This window comes from Lissotriton vulgaris, chromosome 6 (genome assembly GCF_964263255.1).
Source record: "Lissotriton vulgaris chromosome 6, aLisVul1.2, whole genome shotgun sequence".
Lineage (NCBI taxonomy): Eukaryota > Metazoa > Chordata > Amphibia > Caudata > Salamandridae > Lissotriton > Lissotriton vulgaris.
The window spans coordinates 1,525,615,253-1,525,641,271 of record NC_141694.1 but is presented as its reverse complement, the minus strand read 5'-3'; the positions used below and the strand labels follow the sequence as shown (position 1 = coordinate 1,525,641,271).

Genomic DNA, 26,019 nt, shown 5'->3' with positions numbered 1-26,019 from the left:
TTAATCCGTATTGATAAACATTGTCTGCGCCATCTTGCTTTTTTTCCAATGCCACACTTTTGTCGTGCACGGCAGCCATTTTAGATGCCTTGACCAGACCCACTCTCTGCACGACGCCGATCGTGACGTCTGTTAATGTTCGATTCGAAGGAAATCAGGAAGTGTTGACCGCCATTTTGACACTGCGAGTATATATATTGTTAAAAATAATTGTTATAAATTCATTCGTATTGATAAACATTGTCTGCGCCATCTTGCTTTTTTTCCAATGCCACACTTTTGTCGTGCACGGCAGCCATTTTAGATGCCTTGACCAGACCCACTCTCTGCACGCCGCCGATCCTCAGCATGGCTCCACACCCTCGCAAGCATCTCCCCCACGCACTGGTCACCCCCGCTCTCTGTCTTATGCATGGGCCATAAACCTCCCCCCATCTGCGCTGCTCTTCCCTGAGAATCACACCCTGTGCCCGCCCGACACCACCCTTTCACCCTATTCACTACCGCACCCTCTGACATTCCTCTTCCTTTGTGTCTGATTGTCCAGGCCGGTCCCAGGCTATCACGTAGCCCTGCGGATGTAGTTTATGGCCTCAACTGTAAAGAATCACCCCTCTTCAAAGGAGTTACAGTAGATCAAGGCCCCCACCCGATGAGATCCGTCACACCACATGCGTTCCTACTATCTGATAACCATCCTGTATTGTGATTGGGGAGGGGATTCTCACTGTGAGGGTGTGTGGGACCGAGCCTGAAGCGGAAGATTCCAGGGATGCCTCTTTGTACATCAAAGTTTTTACAATTATATGTCACATTAAAAATATATAGCACTCCAACAAAGTAGTAGGAATATAAAACTTTAATAACTTATAAATATATACAACGCAACAAAAACAGTAAACACGTTTAAACTTTTTTTTTAAAACAGAAGCAACAATGGTCAGTAGCTGTCTTTTGTGCGAATAGTCCCAAGGCAGCACAACGTGCTGAGTTCTGGACGGCACCCAGGTGATGTCACCTGGGTGCAGCACTGGTTTTGGTATCCTACAATGCTGCTCCAAAAAACGGCGTGGGGCGCCCCGGGGGAGGTGGGGGGGGGGGGGGGCTGAGGTGGGGGGAGGCGGCATGAATGGGCCTCCCCAGGTGGAGGCTCGTCTGTTGTAGTGGGGCGCCCCTTTAGCGTTTCACTTGCCATTCAGCGGTTTTCCACCCGCTTTTGCTGCACTGTGCCTCGTCAGTAGCGGTCTGTTGTGCGAATAGTCCCAAGGCAGCAGAACGCGCTGAGATCTGGATGGCACGCAGGTGATGTCCAGTAAGTTGCCGCACTGGTTTTGGTATCCTACAATGCTGCTCTGAAAAACGGCGTGGGGCGCCCCGGGGGGGGGGGGGGGGGCGGCGTGAACGGGCCTCCCCAGGTGGAGGCTCGTCTGCTGTAGTGGGGCGCCCTTTTACCGTTTCAGTCACCAATCAGCAGTTTTTCGCCCGCTTTTGCTGCACTGTGCCTCATCCGCCATTTAGCTGTTTATCGCCCGCTCTTGCGGCTACAGCGTCTCGCTCACCATGTAGTTGAGTTGCGCCCACTCTTGCGGTGCAGCGATAGGCGGCTGCCACAGGACTCTTAAAATGGCGGCCGGCTCTTCGGATTTGGGGCTGGTCCACTAAAATGGCCCTGGGACACCTTGGAACTCGGACGCTTGTCTGCTAGGGCTTGGGCTCCATTTTCGAAAGCGTCCCTCCCCTCAGCCTTGAAGATTCTACAAAAGTCTTGGGGTCCCCCGACTCCCGCAGGCTTCCGGTGGGGAGCGGCTGCCATGATTGTTTGTGGAATGGCCACGACGGAGCTACGAGATGGTGGTGCTCTCATGGTGACGCCAGTTTCAGTCTGAAACATCCAGAAACACTGTAGACTATCAATTCGATGAGTTCCGGTGGAGCCCCAACGTGACCCGGTAGGGAAGAACTTGCCCCCCCCCGTTTTTGAGTGATGGTTCTTGTTGCCTGTCCCCTCTGTTGTCATCTAACGGAACCTTTTTTGATTGCCGAGTGAGAAAAAAAAAGGTGGGGCTTTCATCGTTTGGGAAAAAAAAATGTTTCAAGCCAATGAAAATTGTTATTTTTAGGTCATATGATCAAGCATTTCATCATTAGGAAACCAAAAGTAAAATGAACCAATGAAAAGTTTTATAAACAAGTCACATGACCTGTTATGCGGCTTTGGGCTATAAAAAGCCTACAAAATCCGTTGGCCTGTGAGGCGGCGTCAGTAGCGGACCGATGTGCGAATAGGCCGAAGGCAGCACAACGCATCGAGATCCGGATGGCACCGAGGTGGTGTCCAGCAAGTTGCCACACTGGTGTGGCCATCCTACAATGCTGCGCCGAAAGACGGCGTGTCCAGCTGAGTTGCGGTTACTTTTGCTGGTACAGTACGCCGAAGGCAGCACAATGCGCCGAGATCTGGATGGCACCGAGGTGGTGTCCAGCAAGTTGCCGCACTGGTGTGGCTATCCTACAATGCTGCGCCGAAATACGGTGTGGGGTGCCCGGGGGGGGGGAGGCAGCGCGAACGGGCCTCTCCCGCCTCCCCAGGTGGAGGCACCTTATGTGCAGTGCGGCGCCCTTTGCCGTTTCACTCACCGTTCAGCAGAGTTGCGGCCGCACTTCCGGTACAGTGACTCACCCGCCATCCAGCTGTTTTCCTCCCACTCTTGCGGTACAGCGACTCACCCGCCATCCAGCTGAATTTCGGCCACTCTTGCGGTACAGTGACTCACCCGCCATCCAGCTGAGTTCCGCCCGCTCTTGCTGTACAGCGACTCACCCGCCATCCAGCTGTTTTCCTCCCACTCTTGCGGTACAGCGACTCGAACGCGCAGAGATCCGGATGGCACCGAGGTGGTGTCCAGCAAGTTGCCGCACTGGTGTGGCCATCCTACAATGCTGCGCCGAAAGACGGCATGGGGTGCCCGGGGTGGGGGGGAGGCGGTGCAAACGGCCCTTTCCCGCCTCCCCAGGTGGAGGTACCTCATCTGCAGTGGGGCGCCCCTTAGCGTTTCACTCGCCTTCCAGCTGCATTGCGCCCGCTCTTGCGGCACAGTGCCTCACCCCCCATCCAGCTGAGTTGCGTTTACTTTTGCGGTGCAGCGAAAGGCGGCTGCAACAAGAGTTTCAAAATGGCGGCCGGCTCTTTGGATTTGAGCCTGGTCCACTAAAATGGCCCTGGGACACCTTGGAACTCAGACGCTTGCCTGCTAGGGCATGGGCCCCATTCACGAAAGCGTCCCCTCTTTTGACTGATTGTTCTTGTTGCCTATCTCTTCTGTTGTCATTTAACGGAACCTTTTTGGACTGCCAAAAGGGGTTCTGGTCCGACCGCTGGTTGGTGGAGACATTTTGACTATATCCTGGACCTACCCGGCCTCGCCCAAAATGGCGCCGGTATAAATGGGATTCGTAACTCCTTGTTGTGTACTGGTTGCCCAACCTTGATATCACGAGATACATATGCAGTTTTGAAGCACATGGCGGGCGGGGACGAGTACTGATTGAACATTTGGACATCCCTATTGATATTAAGTTCTGATGTGTTATTGATTACTGTACTATTGAAAGTTCGAATTAACGTCACCCATGGTACTTGCCCGCAAATGTGTATCTAGATAATTTTATTGTAACTGGCCCTGTCGTACTTTAATTATAAAATGTACGTCCATCGATTCCGCAACTGTTTGACACCTTACTTCTTGCAACTTAATGGCCCGCCCGTTACGTTCTTCTACAGTGTAAATGTCCCCTCATCATATACGATTCCAGTTTGCTCCGTGGCCGGCCCATGTGGTTATAGGCCCGTATTTGTATACTGACATTTTCACAATAAAGGTTTGTAAAACAAAACATGGTAGTAGTACCTTTTTTGGTAAAGTTTTGAATAATAGCCACTGTTTTCGAATCAGTAAAAGGCAAGTGAAATAAAGCAGCCCGATTACATGACGGTTAAAAGGTATAATACGCAGGAAGGCAGTAAAGATAAATGGTCAAGGGCTGTTGTGTTTTCCACTCCAGCAACATAAAGTGATCGATAAGAATCCGATATTCATGCCTATCAGCGACTAAGACAGCAGGCCGAGCCTCTTTTGCTCAACGGCTCCCTCATGGGACGAAGAAACGCCCTTTTTCTCGAAATAGGAATATTTTACTTGCAGGACAGTTGTAAATTTCCCGGGAAAATACATTAGCCTGGAACATTGTTAGTGATAAACTGTAAATGCATCTGGGTCCTTTGCTTTACAAGTCAGAGCGAGAAAAAAAAAGGTGGGGCTTTCATCATTTGGGAAAAAAAAATGTTCGAAAGCAATGAAAAGCGTTATTTTTAGGTCATATAATCAAGCCTTTCATCATTAGAATAACAAAAGTAAAATGAACCAATGAAAAGTTTTATTAACAAGTCACATGACCTGTTATGCTTACGTTACGCGCTGCGCGCCGCGCTCTGGATCGTTTCCGGGAAGCTGCGCCTTGCGCACCGGAGCACTTCCGGGTGCGCTAACGCGCCGCGTCATATGACGCATTACGCGACAACGCAGGTCCAGAATATAGTCAAAATGTCTCCACCAACCAGCGGTCGGACCAGAACCCCTTTCGGCAGTCCAAAAAGGTTCCGTTAAATGGATGGTGGGCGAGACGCTGTAGCCGCAAGAGCGGGCGCAACTCAGCTGGTTGCGTGAAGCGCTGGGGTGTACCTGAGAAACCTCCACCTGGGGAGGTGGGGGAGGCTCGTTCGCGCCGCCTCTCCCTTCTAGTGCATCCCACGCCGTCTCCCGTCTCCTGGCGCAGGAATATGTGATGGTCGGACTAGGGCACGGCTGGACGTGTCTTCAGGTCAAACGGATTGTGGGACAATGTTCAGAAGGGAAGAGTCACCAAAAGGCAAAAAGTTCCGCTTGACCCCGGGAGCCGGCCGCCTATGTCGGGGGCGATCTCAGGCCACACCAGTGCAACAAGACTTGGGGAGGGGGTCAGCGCCATTACACCGCCCGTCGGGGGCCTCCGTCAAGCGGTTCAGGGAGGCACCGCATCACATTGATTTCCAATGCAGTCATGTCCACAAACAGCCCCCACTTACTTTGAGAATAGTGAAGCTGCAGCAGATGCAAATATACTGCAGACAGTGTTACAAACGCTGCTCGGAACCCTCAACTATGGCACCCAACATCCAGGACTTATGCCATTTGTGCAAGGCAGTGACATAGAAGTAACTCAGGGACCAAGGAACATACCATATCCAGAGTCCTTCCCACAGCGTCTGCCTTCCTTGTTACCTAGTTATTGTTCTTTCACTCCCACTCCAGGCTTTTAGTCTGTGGATGGAAAACCATGAACCTACACTCACGTATGAAAATGTTACTATTGATGCTTGACTGAGGCCAAGGAGATCAGAGTGCATGAGTCTCATGCTCGATCGATTGAGCTAGTCGGATCAGGCAACAAAAAGGTGGTGGTGGGGGTGGCGGCATCAGCAAGGCATCCTCACACACAACTTGTCGGACATCAGCTCTGGATGTACTGGGGACGAGTCTTGGTGCATGGTGTCGTCCCCGGGCAATTTGCACAACGGTTCTCCACCCCTAGGCCGCCAGCTATGGTACCTCGACAGGAATAGTGATGGATGTTGCAGCAGGCTGCCATGTAAATAGATATTTAATAAAACGTTTTACCCTGTTACTTTGCTGGTGTGTTGTATATATTTATATTTGCATAGGGTTTGTCGTTATTTTGGATGGGGTGGGCGGCGGAGCCGAGCTGTCTTGCAGCCATCATGGTGTCGAGCTCAGTTCCTCTCACTAGTTTCGTATTTCTCATGAGGGGTTGTTCCTAATGTTTCTATTTTAGCGAGGTCAAAAAGAGATCCCATTAGTGGCCTACTGATTTTGCTTGATTCCTTTTGTTTTTTTAAACGATTTTTCACTATCGGCAAAGACTAAACAGAGTATTGCGATGCTGTGCTTGTTTGTAAATAGAGAATGAACCAAAGAGAACCAATTCTAAAACAGTAAATGCTTGGATAACAATTAATGAAATGGAGAGAGAAGCAGGCACGACGGATTACATTGGGGGCAAAGGCCTGCGTTACCTACCCTTCACTATCTGCAAAGAGAGAATAATCCTAAAAGAAAAGAGGGGGGAGTAGTGTTAAAAGCACATCAGCGTGCATAAACACGAAAATGTTTTTACCTACCACGTACTTGACATTTTAAAGCTTTTCATATTTGCTATTAAAAAACCATTGAAATTCACTGAAAAAAACATAGGTTATAGACCATATATAGTTAGGAATTAGCATTTACAAAACCTTGAAAATTCACTGAAAAAACCATAGGTTATAGACCATATATAGTTAGGGATTAGCATTTACAAAACCTTAAGACAGTTTAGTCACTAACCCATGCACTCAGTGAGACACATTTAATCACTCTCTTATACAGTCATTCATGCACCTACTAAATCCTTCATCCAGACACTTATACATCCACTCATTCTTCAATATGTTAGACTTATTTTTACTTTACAGAAACATACAGTCACTGGATGTTGTCATCAGTGATGTCATTTGAGTTGTCATCAGTGATGTCATCAGTGATGTCACTGACCATGTCATGAATGATGTAATATGTGACATGATCAGCAGTGGATTGCGGTTGCGCAATATATAGTTAGTGCAACTAACTATATATGCGAATTTCAATGGTTTTGTGCGAGTAAATTAAGGTTTTTCAGTGAATATATATATATATATATTTATGTATTAATATATATTCACTGAAAAAAATCATAGGTTTCACACATGTTATATGTTATATGTCACTGATGACATCTCCCGGGGGGTGGTGGTCCCGGGGTAGTGTGGTGGGGGGATCGGTCCCCCCCACACTGTATTTTTATAAAGCCCCTGGGATTTGGCCCCCCCGGGGGCTAATTAACATTAAAGCGCGGGAGCCCGCATTACGTTTTTTTTTAAAATCGGCAGGGTACTCGTAACCTACGCGCATCCCGTGATTTAAAAAAAAAAAGCAGGCCTAGAGGGTCAGGGTGTTTCTATCCTGCCCCCTTTTCTTGTTTTGCGCTTTTCTTTTTCTGTTTTCTTGTGCCTCGGTTCTACCTAGGGAAACTATATGTATACCTGCTGTGCAGCTCTTTTCAAGGAGCCCGCCGTGTTTTACGGTACTTGCTGGCGCCAACCGATGTCAGCAGCGAGGCGCATTGTGGGAGTCAGACGATGTAACCTCCAAAGAATCATGTGTATATGAGGTTCTGCAGCCTGCTGGACGCTTTCACACACAGTCTGTCCATTAAGAAGTGCGCACGTGTCGGCACAAGGACATTATTTGTGATGTTCGTTTTCAGCAGGACGCTGCAGCAAACTTATTTAAATACGTCGCCCAAAAAACGGACTTGAAGACACAACACTAATACGTGTATGTCGTATATATTGAGGTCTGCAATAATTTAGCATCTTTGGACTTTCCCAGCCGCAATTAGGCTGGGACGGAATTAAAACCAGCCAGAAGGCTCATGACGTATTCCGGTATACATACATACCGAGGAAGTCGCTGGTCTCTTGTCCCAATCGACACAACACGTGTTGGCTGGAGCTATACAAGAGAACATTACACTCATCCATATATGCCATGATTGTTTCTTTACTATAAGTGATTGACTTTGAATACTGTCTTGTGTGTGCCAGGGCTTGATATATATTGTCGTATAGATCCTTGGATCTGAACTGTGGGGTGTTGGGTGATTACCCACTCCCTGAGCACCATATACCTAGGAAGAGCAATACCAGATATACCGGTAATAGTGAGCGCCACTCCCACCCAGGGCACAATTATCCCATTCGTATTCTATATATATATATATAAATGTATACAGTACCCATCAAAAACAGCCACTAAAAGTGCAACCGTGCATTAGTAAATTACCTAATATCTAGCTTGTATTTTTGGCTTTTCTGTTACCTTCTTAAACTGCTACGAGGCAACAAATCTTTTTTTTTCCGACAGCCCTCATTTCAAAGGCCTATTTGCGTTTCTTAGTTCGAATCATTTTGTTATGACACTCTTGATACTTTGGGACTCTAGCTGTCTACCAATCCTGTCCAATCAAAGAGCAAGCTACTAAAGAGGCAATCGCAATAAATAAACATTTAAAGGATTATTTAAACTCCATAGAACACTGGCATGGAACGTATCCCACCTTACCTTTTCTTGCTGTCTCGTTTCGCGGACTTTTCTAAGATTGCCCTGCGTCTCAGGTAATCGTTCTGAATTTCATTGTACTTGGCAGTGTGTTCTTTGATAAGATCTGTGGTTTTCTTGTGGTGTCTCTTGACGAGGTCCTTCATCTCTTTATAGTGTTTCTTCTGAAGTTTGACAAACGACTTCTGTTGTTTGAGCTCCTCTATTGTCTGGGCTTCTACCTCTGCAATAAACAATTGCATCTACTGAGTAAACTCTAATGGTTTACTGACAATTTGTGACATTGACCAGAAAGTACATAGTCTAATTATTGTAGATTTATAGCATTAAAGGAATCTTTAACGATACACGGGTGGAATGCACTGAAAGTTGTGTTATTACTTATAACATTAATAAATTAGTAGTATATGTTTACAGCTAATGCAAAAATAAAAATTATAAACTTAGATAGAATGATTTTTTAGAAAAGGCAAAGATAACTATTGCACAGAGTGCCCTGAAACATTCTTTCTGAAGTAGAAGACCCATGGTATCCAACATGGGTTCAGCATGATCGAATCCAAGCCATATTGTCCTAATCTCCACAAAATATAAATGTACATGCAATGGTTCTAAATGGATATAATTTACAGTACTTACTTTGGCAACCTTTGTTCAGAACATACTCTCCTTCACGTTCGGTGACACTGAAAACTATTTAAAGGTTTATGATTTGCTAGTAGGAAACAATTGTGGGGGGCAGAATGCTCAGGTCATGTTTACAACCAACAGTCTAATTATCTTTTGAGTGCAAATGAAACCCCTGTTTGTACCCATGATGGAATATCAAATAGGGTGACATTTGGTCATGCATTTAATACACGGGTTATTTACCTTTGTACAAACTGCGTCCTTTGTGCTATTTACTCACAAGTTTGCGGCAGATAAATCTTTATGAGAATGTAATTGCTAAACAACATGAAATTCCAATGTGCATGCGCTGGAACATGGTGCTGATGGATTTCTCAGAGATTTTCAGTGATTTGGGAGGATTCACAATTGGACAGATTAGAGTTGTAATCTATGCTTCAGATGAAGGCTGGAAGTGTGTAAGAAGCTCCTTCTGCATATGGTGTATCACTGGATGTTTTTACTTTTTGAGCTTCTATATTTTGAACTTACCAAGTCCTTGGGGCCATATTTGCTTTTAAAAAACATAACATTCTCTCCAGTTGCCTAACATCGGAATGGTCTGACTCTTATGAGTGCAATTAATAGTCGTTCACCATGGGGTGTAACTTATTGATTCCAGTACATTCTAAATTAATTCCCATGTACAGCCCTTTCTGGTCCTGAATGTGCATGCATTTGTCACTAAGCCAGTATGTAACATTTTGCCCCAAAGCCATGCGCAGTGGAATTATGCAGTTCTGCTGCAGTAGCATTATCCACATACTTACTATAAGAAACCTCAACTACGGCATAATTAGCAGATTTCAATAAAGAAGGGAACATCAAAGGAATCAAAAGTTACATAAAGTCTTCAAGTGCATAGTACAACTCAGTGGAGAAGACCGCAGTAATTAACTGGTCACCTTCAGGCTATTGGTTGGTGCATTCAAGTAGTGTTCATATATACTTGAGGGGAAAATGTTGCCTAGATATAATATGAATGCATCCAATTGATGGACTGTGGAAGAGATATCTGTTGCAACATGCAAAAGGCACTTCAAATAATTTGGAAATAATGATCCTCATTTGGCATAAACATATTTTGTTTCAGTATTCGTAAAATTCTTGTCACACCATTGAAATGGTTCTCAAAACAGCGATTATTTCAAGTAGATATTCAGTGTCTAAATAATCCCAGAGCATGTTTTATGGTGTAAGGTCTTGAATCTTACAGTGCCTCCTTGAGGGATACTTAAATAACAGAGATGCCGTGCATAACATGGGTCCGCAGGTCTGTTTTAAATTGGAAGGAATTGCTTCCTCAAGTTCAGAGTTTGAACATCACACAAACCCAACATGGAAGATTAGTCCGAAAACATATTTGTGATATGCACCTATCGTTATGATAAGTGTGTACATCTAGGCTTATGTTTTGCTGAGTGCAAAATATGGGCCCTATTAAAAAAAGTTCATTCCGTTTTAAAAGTATGTTTATGACGACATATATCTCTTTTAGTGCATGTCAGAAGCTCACAGAGGGATTCCAGGCAGGTATAAATCATTTTACGAGTGCAGGCTTCTTGCCGTGATTGAAGAGAAATCCATATTTGTAAATAGCATTGAAGGAGGTGGGAACGAGCATTCCTAGCCAGGGTTTGACTTTGAAGTTTGTGAACGCCCGTAAAAATGTATCCCTAGCGGGTATTAAACGTTAGACATTGTTATTGATTGCAGGCCTGGAAAGCAACTTGTAACTTTCTGATATCCATGATTTTGGGACTGGAAAGAGTCACCTTTTCTGCTGAATTGAATAAAATGTTTACTATTTTAGTTGAAAATCAGCTAGGGGCAACATACCAAAATGAAGCTTGATGTGTAACCCTATCAAGGTCTTATTACAAACCCAGACCATATCTGACCTACATAAAGGTTTCTCTCAGCGGGGTTTTTATAGGACTGTTGATTAATTATTCCAGGCTCTAGTTTCGTATAACATTTTTTTCAAATATAAAGTGATATTTTTGTGGAAGTCTCTGATCTAACCAAAAATATTGTGCCCCAGAAGAACCAAAATAGAATAAAATAAGCAAACCACAGTATTTGAATTCTTGTTTTGGTTCTAAAAACATATGTAAAGACCTCAGAATGAGAATTCAACTCCTCTGCGACCCAAGTCTTAACTCAATGAAGGATGGTCCACAAGTAAAATCCTCAAAACTATAAAAGTGTGATGAGATTGTGGAAGATCAGGGGCGAAAAAAGCTTTAGCAACTTCTTCAGGAAATAATTCATTCTTTGGCCAATTCCCTTGAAATTACACACCCAAGATTTCAGAGCCTGCCTGGGCTCTGAACATTTTTAGTAGTACTGTAAAGCTTTACTTTCATGCTTACACCTCAATAGCATAATAGATCCTATTATTCTAAATACCATTATGTTTTAATCTCTAAAATGCATAACTATTCCCAAAAAATATGAATCACTTATATTTTGAATTACCTGTCAGGACACTGTGAATGAGATCTTCTGACTTTGCAGGAATATTTACAGAACCTAAAAGTAAAGTAAACAGAAACATTTATGTGCTTTTCTGTAAACTTTTCATTGGGATTTTTGTTGTGATTTGCTGAACACAGGATATTACCCAATATGTTGAATCATTAAATAAGAACATCAAAAACAACAATTTTATATTGTTCAGTCAGTGAAAACAGAATGTTGGATAACAACTGGTAACAACCCACCTTCTTATGTGGTTCATCCTTTCTCATTACCAAACTTAAAAAGTCAAACATTTGCATTGAGAACATGTATCAATCTTTATGAGTCTGATTCCTAAAGGCAGAGGGTCGAATGTCAGAAATGTTGTTACTAGTATTACATTTGGTGAATACTTCTAACTTCCATTAGATTTACCAAGATTCTAAAAAGTTCTTCTGGAAATGCATCAAAGTCAGAGAGTTCTCTAGTTCACAAATTTACTCACACTTATTTTCCTCCCCATTTAAAAACAGTACATCATGCATAATTGTTCATTTACATTTTTTCTAATCAAAAAAACTTTTCCCACCCTGAAAAACACATTTCATAGATGTATGTTGCTCTGTGGAAGTGCACTAACTCCTGACTTTCATATATGTAAATATATGTGTATGTTTCAAGACTAGGGAAAATACACACCAGAGTTATGTGAATACCAGCACAGTTAATAGTTCCCCCCATCCTGAAGGATATGAATAACCACAAACTAATTGTTTGTGGGAATATCACGGAAACACAATGCCTTTGATACAATGCCTCTTTTTGAATACTCACCCCCATTTTTAGTTGGCTGTCCTATGAGCAAAATTAGAGTATTGAATCTGTGTTTTAGGATTGAGACCAGCTCAAACAATAAGTCAACCACCCTTTTTAATATTTATTAAAAGTCTAATTCGATGGTGAAATTGGATTTATAATAAATATTTTGGGAAAGTAACTTTCAGAAAGTTACCTTTTCCCTGTTTGAAATTTCTGAAGGCTAATTTACATTAGCTCTCCAGCAGTAGTAAATCAAGTAGTTGACCTTATTGATGAGTAAAAATTGCTCCCATCGCAGGGAGAATGGCCTGGGAGTGGGGAGGTGTTTTCTTCCCCTGTCAGGAAGACCAGTTGGGGTGGGCTCAGCAACTCACAAGCAAATGACACATAGAAAGCCCCAGATTGTGTCCCCATAGTCAGGCTAGCACCAAGGCCAGTCGGAGGAAAGCTGACCCAAGAACAAGTTTTGAGTGACCAAAAGAAGAGGTGACTACTCACTACCCTGGCCACGCCTCTGCGTGGGCACACAAGCTCTGCACATGGGAAGAACAGTTTCCCCATATTGCATTTTGGAATAAGGTGCACTTTGGAATTGTTTTCTGTAGGGAAAAGAGGAACTGATTAAAAATGGGTAGGGTTGTCCAAAGGAACTATTCCTCATTGGTTAGAGAAGAGCCAATAGTCATTTACAGCCATTAGCAGGTGCCAGTCATAAATGTGTGACCCCGAGGAACCTTCCTTTGAACTCTCTCTGGTCCTGTTGAAGAACAGAAGATGGACAGCATGTGCTGTTTGGGAATTGTCAGGGGACCTTAATGGCTGGTCCCACTTCCCTTTGTACCGAGAACAAAGAGGTTAACTCCAAGGGTCAGTAGGCCAAACTCCTATGTTGCTACAGTGACACAACAAGTTGCAAGAGTCCTTTTTTTGTTCAAGTGTCCAGCTGACCAGTAGCAACTGGACCAGAATAAATCCTTCTGTTGACCCCAGCCTGACACCCTGAGAGGCTCTAAGTGCCTCCCATGAGGTCTTGGAGAGCCATAGAAATCTGCATCTGTGGTTGTTTTGACATTAGAAGAAAGCTTTGAAAACTTTTTATCCAGAGCTCCAGAACTTCAGTAGGACTCACCAGTAATATGCATCCACCCAACAGTTCCACAGATGTAGGGGGTTATTACGAGTCTGGAGGTTCACAGGAGTGTGCTAGTGGTAGCCTTCTGATCGCCCTATTTTGACCAGGGTGGTCAGGCTGCCCTGGGACCACCACAACCACCAGGGATCGGAGCTTCTTAGCTGTGGTGCGATGGTATTGAAGCCGCTATATGATTGGCAGGGATGCTGTGGCCTGCCATGCATATTACCACCCCACTTTTCATTGTGGTGGACTGCCATGTAAAGTGTAGCGGTGAGGAAACAAAGGGGGTCCTACAGAGTCCCCTGGTGCCTCACACCATGTGGATGCAAACAGGGGGGCACAACATGTGCCCCTCCCCGCCCTTCCCCCTGTGTGTATGCACACCAGTACCTGCACAGCATGGACTGCAACCGTCCATGCTGTGCAGGTACTGACTTTGATGTTCCAATTGGGGTACCTATTTTATGGGAACCCCATAAACAGCCTGACCGACAGGAGAAAACTCCTAATCTGAAGGACAGTTCAAACATGGGATTCAGTGGTGCAGGAGCCCATAGACCAGAGGTCTTCAAACTTTTGGGTGCCGAGACCCCCTGTCAACATTTTCAGTTGTAAGGACCCCCTCCTGACAAACATTTCTAAACCTGTAGGCAGGGCTCCTGGAATTCTGAGGCAGGTGAGGACCAAATTATACGACAGGCTTGACTAAATTGTGTGGGAAGAAAATTTTAATAATGTTATGTGATGCCGCGTTATTTTATGATAGAATTACTTTGTTATTTTGACATTTTCTGCACTCTGTAAAACTGAGGAAAGATTTCACCCCATCAGTACCAGTTTATAACCAAAATACAGCAATTAACATCAGAAAGATGTCTAGTCAACCTTTGTGATGGGCCTTCCAATCCGCAGGAATACGTGCTGCCACATAAGAAGCTCACCTGGCCCTGGCCGAGCGCAGAAGGGGTCCCTTAAAACCCTGGCTGTCTTGTGCAGAGTTAAGCAATTTACTCATGCCGCTTTCCTCTCATGCCTCCCTTCCATCCCTCTCTCCTCTCCTCTCCCAATCCTGGATCCTTCTCTCACTTTGCAGGCCATTTTCTTTCACCCCTTTTTACAACTTCTGAACTCTCCCCATTCAACTTCTCATTTCACCCTTAATCACCTCTCGCCATTCTGTCTTTTCACTGCCTTCATCTCTAACAGTTTCTCGCATTTATCTCATGGTCCCTCTGGCCCCGTCACTTCCCATGCCCATCTGCACTTCTCATTCACCTCAAGTCTCTCCATTCAAATTGTTGTCTATTTGTATCTTACACCTCTCCAGTCCCCCCATTTGTCTTTCACATCTCTCCTTTGTTCTTTCACACCTTCTTGAGCCAATGTCCCTCTCCCTTGTTACCTCAGCACCAGTGCTTAATTTGAGCAGGTGGTTTCCGGTGCTCCGCACTGGCACCTACTTGTGCACACAGGCACTATGACCGTCTGCCACATTGTGGCTCTGTCTGTGTAATTTAGAGATGAGCAGAACAGCTGTTTATTAATTCAATATACATTAAAAATGATAAACTCCTGACATCCATGCCATTCATATAGCTGTGGGGGCTTGAAATAGTCACACTTGCACAGTGTTATGGCTGGAAGTTGCATAGGTATTGTCATTGGCCGCACAGGCAAGGCAATGGGTGGGTGGTTAAAGTTGCAGTGGCCTACTGGTGAGGTCCCTGGCACATGTTTTATTACAAATTAATCACTGCTCAGCACCCACCCCAGTACTCCCTCTCTTCCCCTATCGCTGCTGTCCCTGACCCATGTTGTATCAAATTACTTTTTACATCATCTCTCAGCTATCTTCTCTCACAGTCTGACAGTAGCCCTCCTCTGTGCCCTCAACTTTCCATCACACTCACTTCTTGCGTGTCCGCACTTCCCTTCGGCACTTCACATTTCGCCTCATCCCTGACCTCTTCAATCAAATTCTCTCACTCCCTTGCTGTCCTTTCTCATCCTATCATCTCTCCTCACTGAGCACACGGGTTATACCTGTATGCTCCTCTTGGCCTGTGCCACTCTGCTTATTGTTCCCTAATTCAGGAAGGCACAAATTGTCTGTCTGGGTGCAGGCTACACAGATATGGAACGTGCACCCTCCTTTGCTTCGCTCCACCAAGAATCCGTTATCCTTTAGGAAGATATAAAAATCCGGCTCTATGCTCTGTAGGTTACCCCATTTGGCTGGTTCTCCTTCCCCTTCTGTATGTTTCTCATTTGCCTTTAGGCAGAAGATGGCTATTAGCCCCAGGACACCTTGTGGTAACAGTAGCACACTACAAATGTAAATAATAATAGTAATAGGCAGAAGCAGGGAAGCCACTAGACCCAAACTTCGCGGGGGCCTACACTCCCAGGCAGGGCTGGCCCTAGCACTGATCACACACAGCGCAAGTCTTTTTTGGTGGTCCCTCCCCCGTTTCCTCCTTCTCCATAAATTCCTTCACTACCACTCACCAACAATGCACCTCATCTCTCTGTAGCACCTTTCTGACAAACTTTTTTTTTATAGTGCTACTCATAGTTTACTCACACTCAGTTCTGTGATCTGCATAGTATATGTTCTTTGTAGCAGGCACATTAACCCTCTGCGCTCTGTGGATAACAAGAGTGACCATGTGAGTGCGCGGTGAGCGATTCAACAGTTGAGAGTAGGGAAAGAGGAGTGACTGCATGGTGAGTGAGGGGAACATATGAATTTGGGTGCGGATATAAGTGCAGAGGGGGACGAATGAATGCATAGTTAGTGATGGGCTTGTTTGAGCGAGTTGCAAATTGAGCAGTGAGAGGGCAGGTGAATGAGGTGTCACATGAGTGCAGGGTGAGTGCAGATCAGTAAGGCTGAGGTACAGGGTGAAAAACGCAAGTGCATTGTGAGTGCAGAGTGATCACTGTGAGTGCAGGGTGAGAGGGTGAATGATATGAGTGCATGGTGATCAGTGTGATCAGTGTGAGTGCATTGTGATCGCTGTGAGTGCAGGGTGAGCGTGAAAGTGAAGTGCGAGAATGAGAAGTGAGTTCTCTGAATGCAGGGTGCATTCCCAGACACTTGAAGTAACTCAGCATACTATTGACGGCGGCGTAAGGTTTAAGATATAAGTTAAACTATTGCTATTATGACATTAATCAGGGATTAAGGGTGGAGGAAATAAATATTATGCTGATCCTGCAACACATTTCCAGTCCTATGGTTAGGGTTGCCTGCTCAATATTTTGATGTCCCAGATGGTACAAAAATAGGCAGTCACCTAAAGCTGTATATTTCAGCACTCATCTGTGCGTACTTGGAACAACAAATATAAATAGAAAGCTTTTTTAATTGTGTTCAATGATCCATGACTGATAATTAAAGGGAACAAAGACAGAAAAGTCACATTACAAATGAATGCATATGATTTTATTTACAATCCTATTTAGTGTCAAGAGGAGGCCTTTGCAGGCTCTTTAACCATCAAATGGCTGGTATTTTTCTTCTGGCATCCCTACTTTATATTTCTTTTCATGTAATGCATTCTCACGCTACTGCAGTAAATGTAAAATTCAAATGTACGGAATAGGCAGAGTTGGGGCCCAGGGGGTACTGGAACTAGAAAAACGAGCATTTGCATAGCCAATAGGTCTCGCCTTTGGGACCTTATAAGTTTTTAGCCATGCAACAGTTGATGTTGTTGCAGCGAGGATATTGTGCTGCATAACTAAATACTTATAAGGTCCCAAAAGCGAGACCTATTGACTATGCCAATGCTTGTTTTAACCTATACAGGATAAGTGATTTGCCCATAATCACTGGATGTTGGCCAGCCCAAGGCAAGACTCGAAATTGGTTCCTTAGTACCACAGCCCACAGCTCTATGCGCTAGAATGCATCTCTCCCTTGTGGAACACCTCCCTAAGGATAATCTGTGAAGTGGTATTCCGCAAGTGTGGAATTTCCGTATCTCTCTGTGTTAAAGAGCTCTGAACGGGGGTGGGTGGGAGGGGGGGTAATGCATAACAAAACACCTGCTATTCAATGCACTAAAAGCGCTAGCTATTCAATGCGCAAAAAGCGCTACCTATTCCCAGTGCCGTGGTGCTCACGCATGCAGCCTAAGCAGAGACCTGCTCATATCCAGCTCGGCTTATCATCCTTCCGAGGCCCACAAAAGGAGTGTTTTTACGCGGAGTGAAACACCCACTATTGACAGAGCTGCAGACTTACGAGCCTGTTGCAGCATTCACACTGTACTGTAGAAGAGCGTGCAACATTCTTTTATGTAATCAGGTCACACGTTGTCCCAAAGTATTCTTACAGGTTTCACTCCCTCTGAGCCAACCTGTGGCTTACAGTGGGGCTGAGGGGGTTAGGGAGGTCATCAGAGGCAGTTGATGGGGAATTGAAGGACCCCCTACTTTATTATCATGTTAATGCTGCCTGAATGGGCTTCTCAGGGAGTGGGAAGTGAGGGTAGGGGGCTGGAGGGAGGCAGCCCCTGGGACAAGAAGACAGGCAGGGGGTAATTAGCCGAGGAGAGGGGGCCGATTATTCATTGCTGGTAATCCCCCCCACCCCAGCTTCCAATCCTCGCCCCCTCTCTTTGAGGCAGGAGGGTGGAAGGGGGTGCAAGGAAAAGGCGAGAGGTGGCAGGCAGATGGAGAGAGATGGAAGAGGAAAAGAAGGGACAAGGAAATGAGAGAACGACGGAGGGAGTTCGAGAGAGGAGAAGGGAGAGCAGGGAAAGGAGCAAGAGAGAAGTATTTTTCAGAGAGCAGAGAAAGAGCTGGGGCAGGAGGAAGGGAGAGTGTACGGAGATTAGAGAGAGCCTTGGAGGGGCAGCCAGGGGCGATGCTGAAGGGGAGAGAGAGGAGGTAAGACGGACATACGGCGAAAACTCATCCATTGTGGCATAAACCCTTAGTCTCTGCCTGGTAATTATAATGTAAATATTATATATTAAGTGGTGTAATGTCTTGCATTCAAATCATGCATCTTCGAGAGGAAAAAAGATCTTCAACTTGGTTGTGTTTTTTTTTTTTTTGCCGATATGCAGTTCAGGTTTTCCATTAAGGAACTTTGGGAATGTGGGGCTCTAAAGCCGCATTTCAGAATGCCCACTAGTCAAAAGATAGCTCAGCGGGCAGTGCCTACACTTTTACAGCACATATGTAAATATATAAATGGTCTTTAACGACCTGTGAAAAACTCAGGGGTGCCAGGCTGTGCTGGAGATAAGACTGCAGACACAGCCCAGCGGAGCCCACAGCAGCTGGAGCTGAGACACACTACGGGGGAGGAGGGGGGCTGAATCCCTTGTTGTCCATGGGCAGAAGTGTGACCGGGAATGCGCGACCCCCATTAAATCACTCCACGGCCCCCCTGGGGGTCGCGCCCCACACTTTGAAGACCCCTGCCATAGACTCAAAGATTCCTGCACCTCTGAAAAACTGACTAGGTCCCATTCTGCTTTTGGAAGATTTTCAGGGCAAAATTAACAAAGCTCCAGCGGGACCAACCTGCTTCAAGCACCAAGCCTTTTGTTGTATGGTACCTACTACAATTTCAGATGCCGCACACACAGGAGGATTTTTCTTCTGAGCAAGTGACAAAGTCCCTTTTTGAAGTGAAAATTTTTCAACTTTTTTGACTTCCAGACTTTCACAGGGACTAAACCACTTGGTGTACCCAACCTATGTTCCATCGTGTTCAGCCTGAAATTTCACCTTAATCCCACAACCATTGACTGGTGCTGTTTTTTTTCTTGGCACTATTTCTACTTAAAATGCAAAAAAATGATATTGCCTGTTCCCAGTATTGTATTTTTGGGTGTCATTTTGTTAATTCATTTTTTTCTCTCTTTTTATAAAAATTGGAGCAGTGTTTTTGTTGTGTTGAGTCTTTCACTTTTGAACTGTTCTGATATTTTTTAATGTTTACTATTTTCTTTGCATTAAGGCTGTCTACCTGATGCAATAGCTACCAGGGGTTGAGCTCAGGTTTAGATGAATGTACCCTTTGAATGGACCTAACAGGTTAGCGACTTTATTACTTATGGAGAACGTCCATCCACACTATTTAAAGATGTAGATTCTTACAATGTATAAATGTGTTTGTCATAAGTAAATTAATAAATATTTTTTACATATGGCAATCTTTGTAGCATTATAAACCTCCAAAGAAAGATATTCACGTGTCTTTGCAATGTATCTTGCAAATGCATGTTTGATTTTTAGTTTAATGCTGTGAGATACATTTTACAAGATATTTAATACAAATCTTTTACATTACATGGTATTTGCAGCCTCCAGACTTGCTATAATAAGGGACATCTTTGAAGGGGATGAGCATTTCACATACTACAGTAAAGGTTATCTTCAAATACTGAAACATCCTTAAAGAACATCCATTATCTTCAGTTCATTTGGCAAATACATCTAACATTGAAAGAGTCATTAAATGCTACATTAATAAAACAGGGAAGACCACCAACAGAGAAATAGATGCTAAACAGTCAGTAGGCACTCAAGCATTTTTCCAGTGCGAAAAGGCAAGCGTGAAAAGTGTGAAAGACTTGAATTGTCCTGTATGAGGAGTGGAAGATGCTCCTTGACTGTAGAGGGTTAATTGGTGAAGTTTAGGTCCAATAGCACTGAGTGCCCAGCTGTTGACAGGAATAACAGGCTGCCCGTAAGGGATGGTGCAGTTAAATACAATTTAGTTACTCCACCAGTTTGTAATTGAGGAGCGTGGCTGCATCAGTGGCAGATTTGTGATATAAAACATCTGTTTTAATTTGAAGGATTCTATGTCAAAATAATGAGGAAACAATAGTGACCTGCCAAAGTATTGTAACCAAAATATCAACTACCAGATTACCATGAAGGATAAATATAAACAGAAAAGCATACTTGTCTTAACTCCAAATGTATGAACGTTGTACAGCTATATATTGTCAAGGAACATATATATGGCTTTAAGATTAGTAAATCTATGTTTATTATATATTTAGCTTCGCGATTATCAGCTAACAATAGTCAATATCGCCATGATTTTCAGGTAATTGAAATTTAGTGGTCGATTATGATGGCGGACGGACCTGCGTCCGTCCGCCACCCCCGAGGTGGAGGGACCGTCCGCAGGGGCAGCGGCGTTCCCTCCATACCAATTAGGATGTGACCGCCACCCTGGCGGTCACATCCCGTATCTTTAACATTGCAGCGGGTGCTGCTTGAAGCAGCACCCGCCGCAAGGTTAAAAATGCATGCTTTGCATTTGCATGCACAAAGCGGCAGGCACTGCGCGGTGCCTGCCGCTTTGTGCATGCAAATGCAGGGTGTACCATAGGTACCCCCCATGTGCACCCCCACCCCTCCTTCACCCTGGGGGCCTGCAAGGTGCCCCCAGAAGCAAAGGTCCACATGCTTTTCCACGGCGGAAAAGCTGCCGCGGTAAAGCATATTTACACACACATCCTAATTAGGCTGATGGTGTCTTGCAGACACCGCCACCAAATTGCGGTCAACACCCTGCGGATCAGCGGCGCCGCCACTGTTCCCACCGCCATCATAATCACAGCATATTTATATGGCTACATAAAACCACTTTACGTGGCTTTTCATGGAATTTGGGAATAAAATTTGACGAGATGCTGTCTTTCAAACAACAGGCTAAAGAAGTTGCTGGCCTATGTTTTAATATCATAAAAGGCCTTAGAAAATTCTTTGATTTCCTGACTTTATCAGCCCGCCGTACTGTGGCAATTGCATTGATTACATCAAGGATAGATTACTGCAACAGTCTGTATGCAGGGGTGGCGAAATCTACCCTGCATAAACTACAGATGGTACAGAATTCAGCAGCGAGGCTGGTCCTAAGATGGCCCAGAAAATCATCAGCCTCTGCAGCATTGGACATGCTGCACTGGCTTCCCATTCAAAAACGCATCCTATTTAAGGTCCTAGTGATCACCTTTAGGGCTTTCCACAAGCGCGGCCCACGATATCTGTATAACAAGTTTAACAGATACCATCCAACAAGAGAACTTAGGTCAGCCACCGCCAATCTGTTGATTGTTCCTAAATTCAAACTGGCCACAAAAGGAGGAAAATCCCTGGCAGTTATAGGCGCCAAGGCATGGAACAAACTGCCCTTCCATCTCCTTACAATCACCTCTGAACAGATATTAAAAAAATCCCTTAAAACCTGGATCTATGGGCTAACTGAGTCAGCCTGCAAAACACTTGTCTAACTCTGCTTCGCTACAACATCAACCAACAGTAAAAGCCCCCATCATATCAGCAATGGAGCAAAAGCGCCATGATGCTCCTTGGAGCGACCGTGCGCTATATAAATATTTTCTCATATCTCATATCTCATATCTCATATCATGGCCGTATAAATGAATGCCCCTTTTAGGCAGAATACTGCATGAAAGGGGCATTCCATGGGTGTTGCTGTGGGTGTTCCCACGCAACACCCACGGAACCTGACACATTCCCAGATTTACGAGAAATCATAAACTTGGGAATACGTCAGAAACTAATGCCACCCCAGGGGCTCCATTTTGGCACAAACCCATGCTTTCTGCCATCAGTAAATCTGAGTGCGCGTCAAAATCCATGGGTTCATGCACGGAAGGCCCATGCCTTGCCCATGTGATGCCTACCAGATGCACTGAAACACAACCCAGTGCAAGGCACTGCATTTCTTTTTTTTACACAGCCACACAAGGCATTGCAGAGTGCCCCTTGCATGGCATTGTAAATCTATACTAGCATTTTATATCGTAGCTGCACAAACAATCGTCACAACCACAACGCAAAATGTTAATACATTTGAGCCTGGGTATTTATGGTAGTAAGGTAGGCAGTTAAGTTGTTGTATTTAGTTAGACAGTTATGGTATTTGGGTGCTTGAAGCCCCCTCTCTTCCAGTATCATGTCTTGGTACCTCTTCCTCCACTAATGCAGCTGTTAGCATTTTATTACAGAGCATAAACTTGTAGAATACAAACTATACTGATAATGTGTAATTATGTGTTAATTATCGAGAAATCTATACTACTATTATAAAGAGAGAACACAAACCTTTGAGCCAGGTAAACTCGGGAACCACAGCGCCAGTCCACACACCCGATACATCGTTGAAAATGTCAGGGTGTGCAGATGGACATAGGCTATTTAAAAAAAAAACTTAAACGTAAATTAAAAAAATTTAACTTAAAAAAAAGTAGTCCCCTGGAAGTAGCGCCGGCCGAGACGTAGCGCTGGCTGCGACGTAGCGCTGGCCGCGACGTGCATGATGACGAGGGGGAACGGCGGACATGAGCGGCAGACAGGCGGGGAGGAGCACCGGACAGGCGGGGAGGAGCGGTGACGAGAGGCGAGGAGTGAAGTCAGGAGCGCCGGCTTAGATAAGGCAAAGGGACACGTAAAATGTTGTAGCGGGAGGGGCCCGGGGGCGGGAGGTGGCTCCGGGACACGGACAATGTCGGGGCGGGCGGGGGCCTGGGCGGGCGGTTGGCCCTGAAGCCTCATTGCCCCCGGACAACGTCGGGGCGGCCTGCTAGTATGTAATATAAATGCACATGAATATTAATGTTGCAAAATATTTGTTATTGCAACTACTGATTAAATATGCAATCGCAATATCATCCTTTCCGCATTTATTAATTTATGTGTGGCCACTCTTGGTGCGGTGGTCTTACCTGGGGCCGGCTGGCTGTGAACGGGCTGCGCCGGGGCTTTAGGGGTCAGCGAGGAAGTGTGGTTGACTCCATTTTCGGCCGGCGCAGGTCTGGGCTCACTGTGGGCCTCTGAGGGTGCCTCGCCTTGCTCAATCTGAAAGAAAAGCAGCATGTTTATTTCCCCAACATTTCACATCGCTTGTTTCGGTATATTAAACCTTACACCTTTATCTTATCCTACTTTCTTTCAATCATGCTATAGCTTTTTAAAAAATACAGTAACTGAATCTGTTCTTGTGTAACCTTTTGTAAAGGCCAGGCCGTGGCATGCTGTAGAGTAGAGGTGCACATGTTATTAATGTAGTGTAGTCTAGCTAAGAAGCAGAGTGTCACTTAGGCAGCAATTGTTGTCAATGTGTGTTAACAGTTGTGAAACATATTCTGTACTCAAAAGGCGCGCACAGAAGGGAAAACAGACCATGATCAATTAAACAATTCTCCGAATTATGGATTTTGAAATGTGTTTATTTCCCTACATTTCCTTAAATGAAACAAATCTAGTAGTCGTTGTTTCTGAAAACGCGCCTCCTGCGTGTTACTTCGGGTTTAGTTCTCTGAAGTGTTTTCTGCAGTTCGTTGCTCTCTGACAGGCCCCTCCAGGCTCATCTTTTTATCTCATCATTCGAGTCTGTGAGGTACAATGACGCGCAGAGCTTGCTCCTGGCTGTCAGCTGCCTAAAGAGGCAGCATGGTCCACCCATCACGCACTTGTACCCAGCAGAACAGCAACTGAACTCAGCAGATATCCAGGTAAACTAGCGTCGAGGAGGTCCGGCTCCATCCGAAAGGCAGCGTTGCCATGGCATCGGGGAGCAGCTCCTTCTCCCCTTGAAGGTAATTACTGTCGGATGCAGAAACAGGACACCGCTTCCCTTGCCTGCTACGCCTCCATCTCTCCTTGCGAAATTGGCTCTTCAGTCTCGTGGATACTGAAGGCCCCAGGCTAATTATTTTACGCTGATTATGATATGAACGCGATCCGGTTCAATGGCCCACTTAGGATGTTTTACAACACGAGCGCGTTTTAATGCGTTCCAGTGTCTCGGTTATGAAGGCCCCCTTCGTCTGCTCATGTTTCTCGTCATTATGTCTAGTGTTGATATACTTAGTGCATGGGTGGGCACAACTATTTCAAAAGGGAGGGGGCTGGCATTGCATAGCTGATTGCCTTGCTCGTCAAAGAGGAGAGGTTGTGGCTTAACAGCTAAGGCGCCGACCTTGGAGCTAGAGAAGAAGGTTCGAGTCTGCCGGGAGGCTCACACGGCCAGTCATTCTGGGCAACCCATTTAATCTCCCCGTGCCAGCCAAAAATGTAAAGCGCGGTGATACCTTCGGGTCGAGTTCGCGCTATTATTTATGAAAAAAAGCAGACCGCGATGCAAAATATTATAACCTGGAGAAATAATTTGTACACACACATACATATCGCAAGCTGAGCCACCAAAGAAGTCCCTGGACCACGTGGTCAGTATAAAATCGGTGGATATGACGTTTAGTCTTTAAAGTTTTTCTACTGTTTTAAAGCTTGGAGCTGTGAATAAGTGTTAGTATACGATATCACTTCATTGATATTTGTGTGTATTGTTTGATGTTATGTGAATGCTGGTGTATCATTTAAAAAAAATGTAAGCCATTTACCTTATAAAAAACTGAACTCCATTTAAGAAGGAAAGTTTACTGTTTTTGTTTGTATAAGAGTTGGCAGTGGTCCTGTGGACCTCTGCCTGCTTGCCAACAAACCTTTTTTTACATTTACAAATGGGAAAAGATACCAAGGTGACCTTTTGAGAATTCATCACTACCCCATATGAGGTCAAAAAATACAACAATATTTTGAGACTGGATTTTGGTCATAAAACACTGTTACCTAAGATATTAATTCGGTATTTGTAAGGGATACCCACAACATGTCCCTTCCAGATACAAGAGTTTGATAAACTTTTCTGAGTCTAAAATTGGATAAGTACATAAGAAAAATCTATTTAATGATTGCAAATGCTGAAGACAAAGTTCAAGAACTCCATGTCCTCTAACACATCACAAGAAGTTCACAAAATCTAGTGATTCATATACTCAGTTTTGGTTTAGATCATTTAAGTAAGGCATCTAATGAACAGCTTTGTGTTTCAGTCTAGGGTATGGTCTTGACCTCGAGGGGTTTTGTTTATGACTTCTACTACCAGTGGCGGCTCCTCAAGAGAGTGCTGCGGGGCGGTAAGGCGGGGGAGGGACAGGGGCAGGGTGTAGTGTAGTAAACTCCGGCATACAGCCGAATGGAGTTAAGTAAGTAAATAAATAAATAAAATGAATTACATTGTGCGTGCTGCATCGCCAAATGGGGATGCGAGTGCACAATGTAATTTGTTTGATTTATTTGTTTACTTAACTCCATTCAGCCGTATGCCGGAGTTTACTTGCCCTCACACCCTGACCTTCCCCCGCCCCGCCCCATCACCCCGCAGCACTCCCTCGAGGAGCCACCACTGTCTACTACCATGAACCTGATCTGTGCCATGGAACGTTGCTGTGCCAAACTGTGTGTATCAACAGGCAACTGCTTCATGTTCATAATGGTAATCAAAGTCTTGAACTCGCATATCCTTATTTTACCTTTAGGAATCCTTTCAACATGCAAGCCTTGGCACAAAAGCATTTATACAGATTAACAGTAGACTTTTTATTGCATGAGACATAAGCAGCTAGATTCATCATTGTCCCGTTTTGCGAGTCCTTAATAGCGATTATTAAGGAATCGCTATTAAGGACTTGCAAAACGGGATTCATGTAGGAATCGCAAAATAAATTGCGATTCTGTTAGAACCGGGGTCTCTAGTTGGCAGGGGTATGCACCCTAGTCCAAGTAGGGACCACCGCTTCTGACCTGGTAGCTTGGCGCAGAGCAGCA

General features: G+C 44.8%; 1 protein-coding gene across 3 annotated transcripts in view; it reads right to left on the bottom strand.

Moving 5' to 3' along the window:
- The window catches only part of PLCB1 (phospholipase C beta 1), a 2,298,721-nt gene that overhangs the window by 529,702 nt on the left and 1,743,000 nt on the right, over window positions 1–26,019 (bottom strand). For all 3 annotated transcript variants that reach the window (XM_086927697.1, XM_086927698.1, XM_086927696.1), the window contains exons 24-26: window positions 23,076–23,208; window positions 11,406–11,459; window positions 8,259–8,478 (exon numbers count right to left, since the gene is read on the bottom strand). In XM_086927697.1, the coding sequence (XP_086783823.1) occupies window positions 8,259–8,478; window positions 11,406–11,459; window positions 23,076–23,208 (407 nt within the window). The remainder of the gene's footprint in view (window positions 1–8,258; window positions 8,479–11,405; window positions 11,460–23,075; window positions 23,209–26,019) is intronic.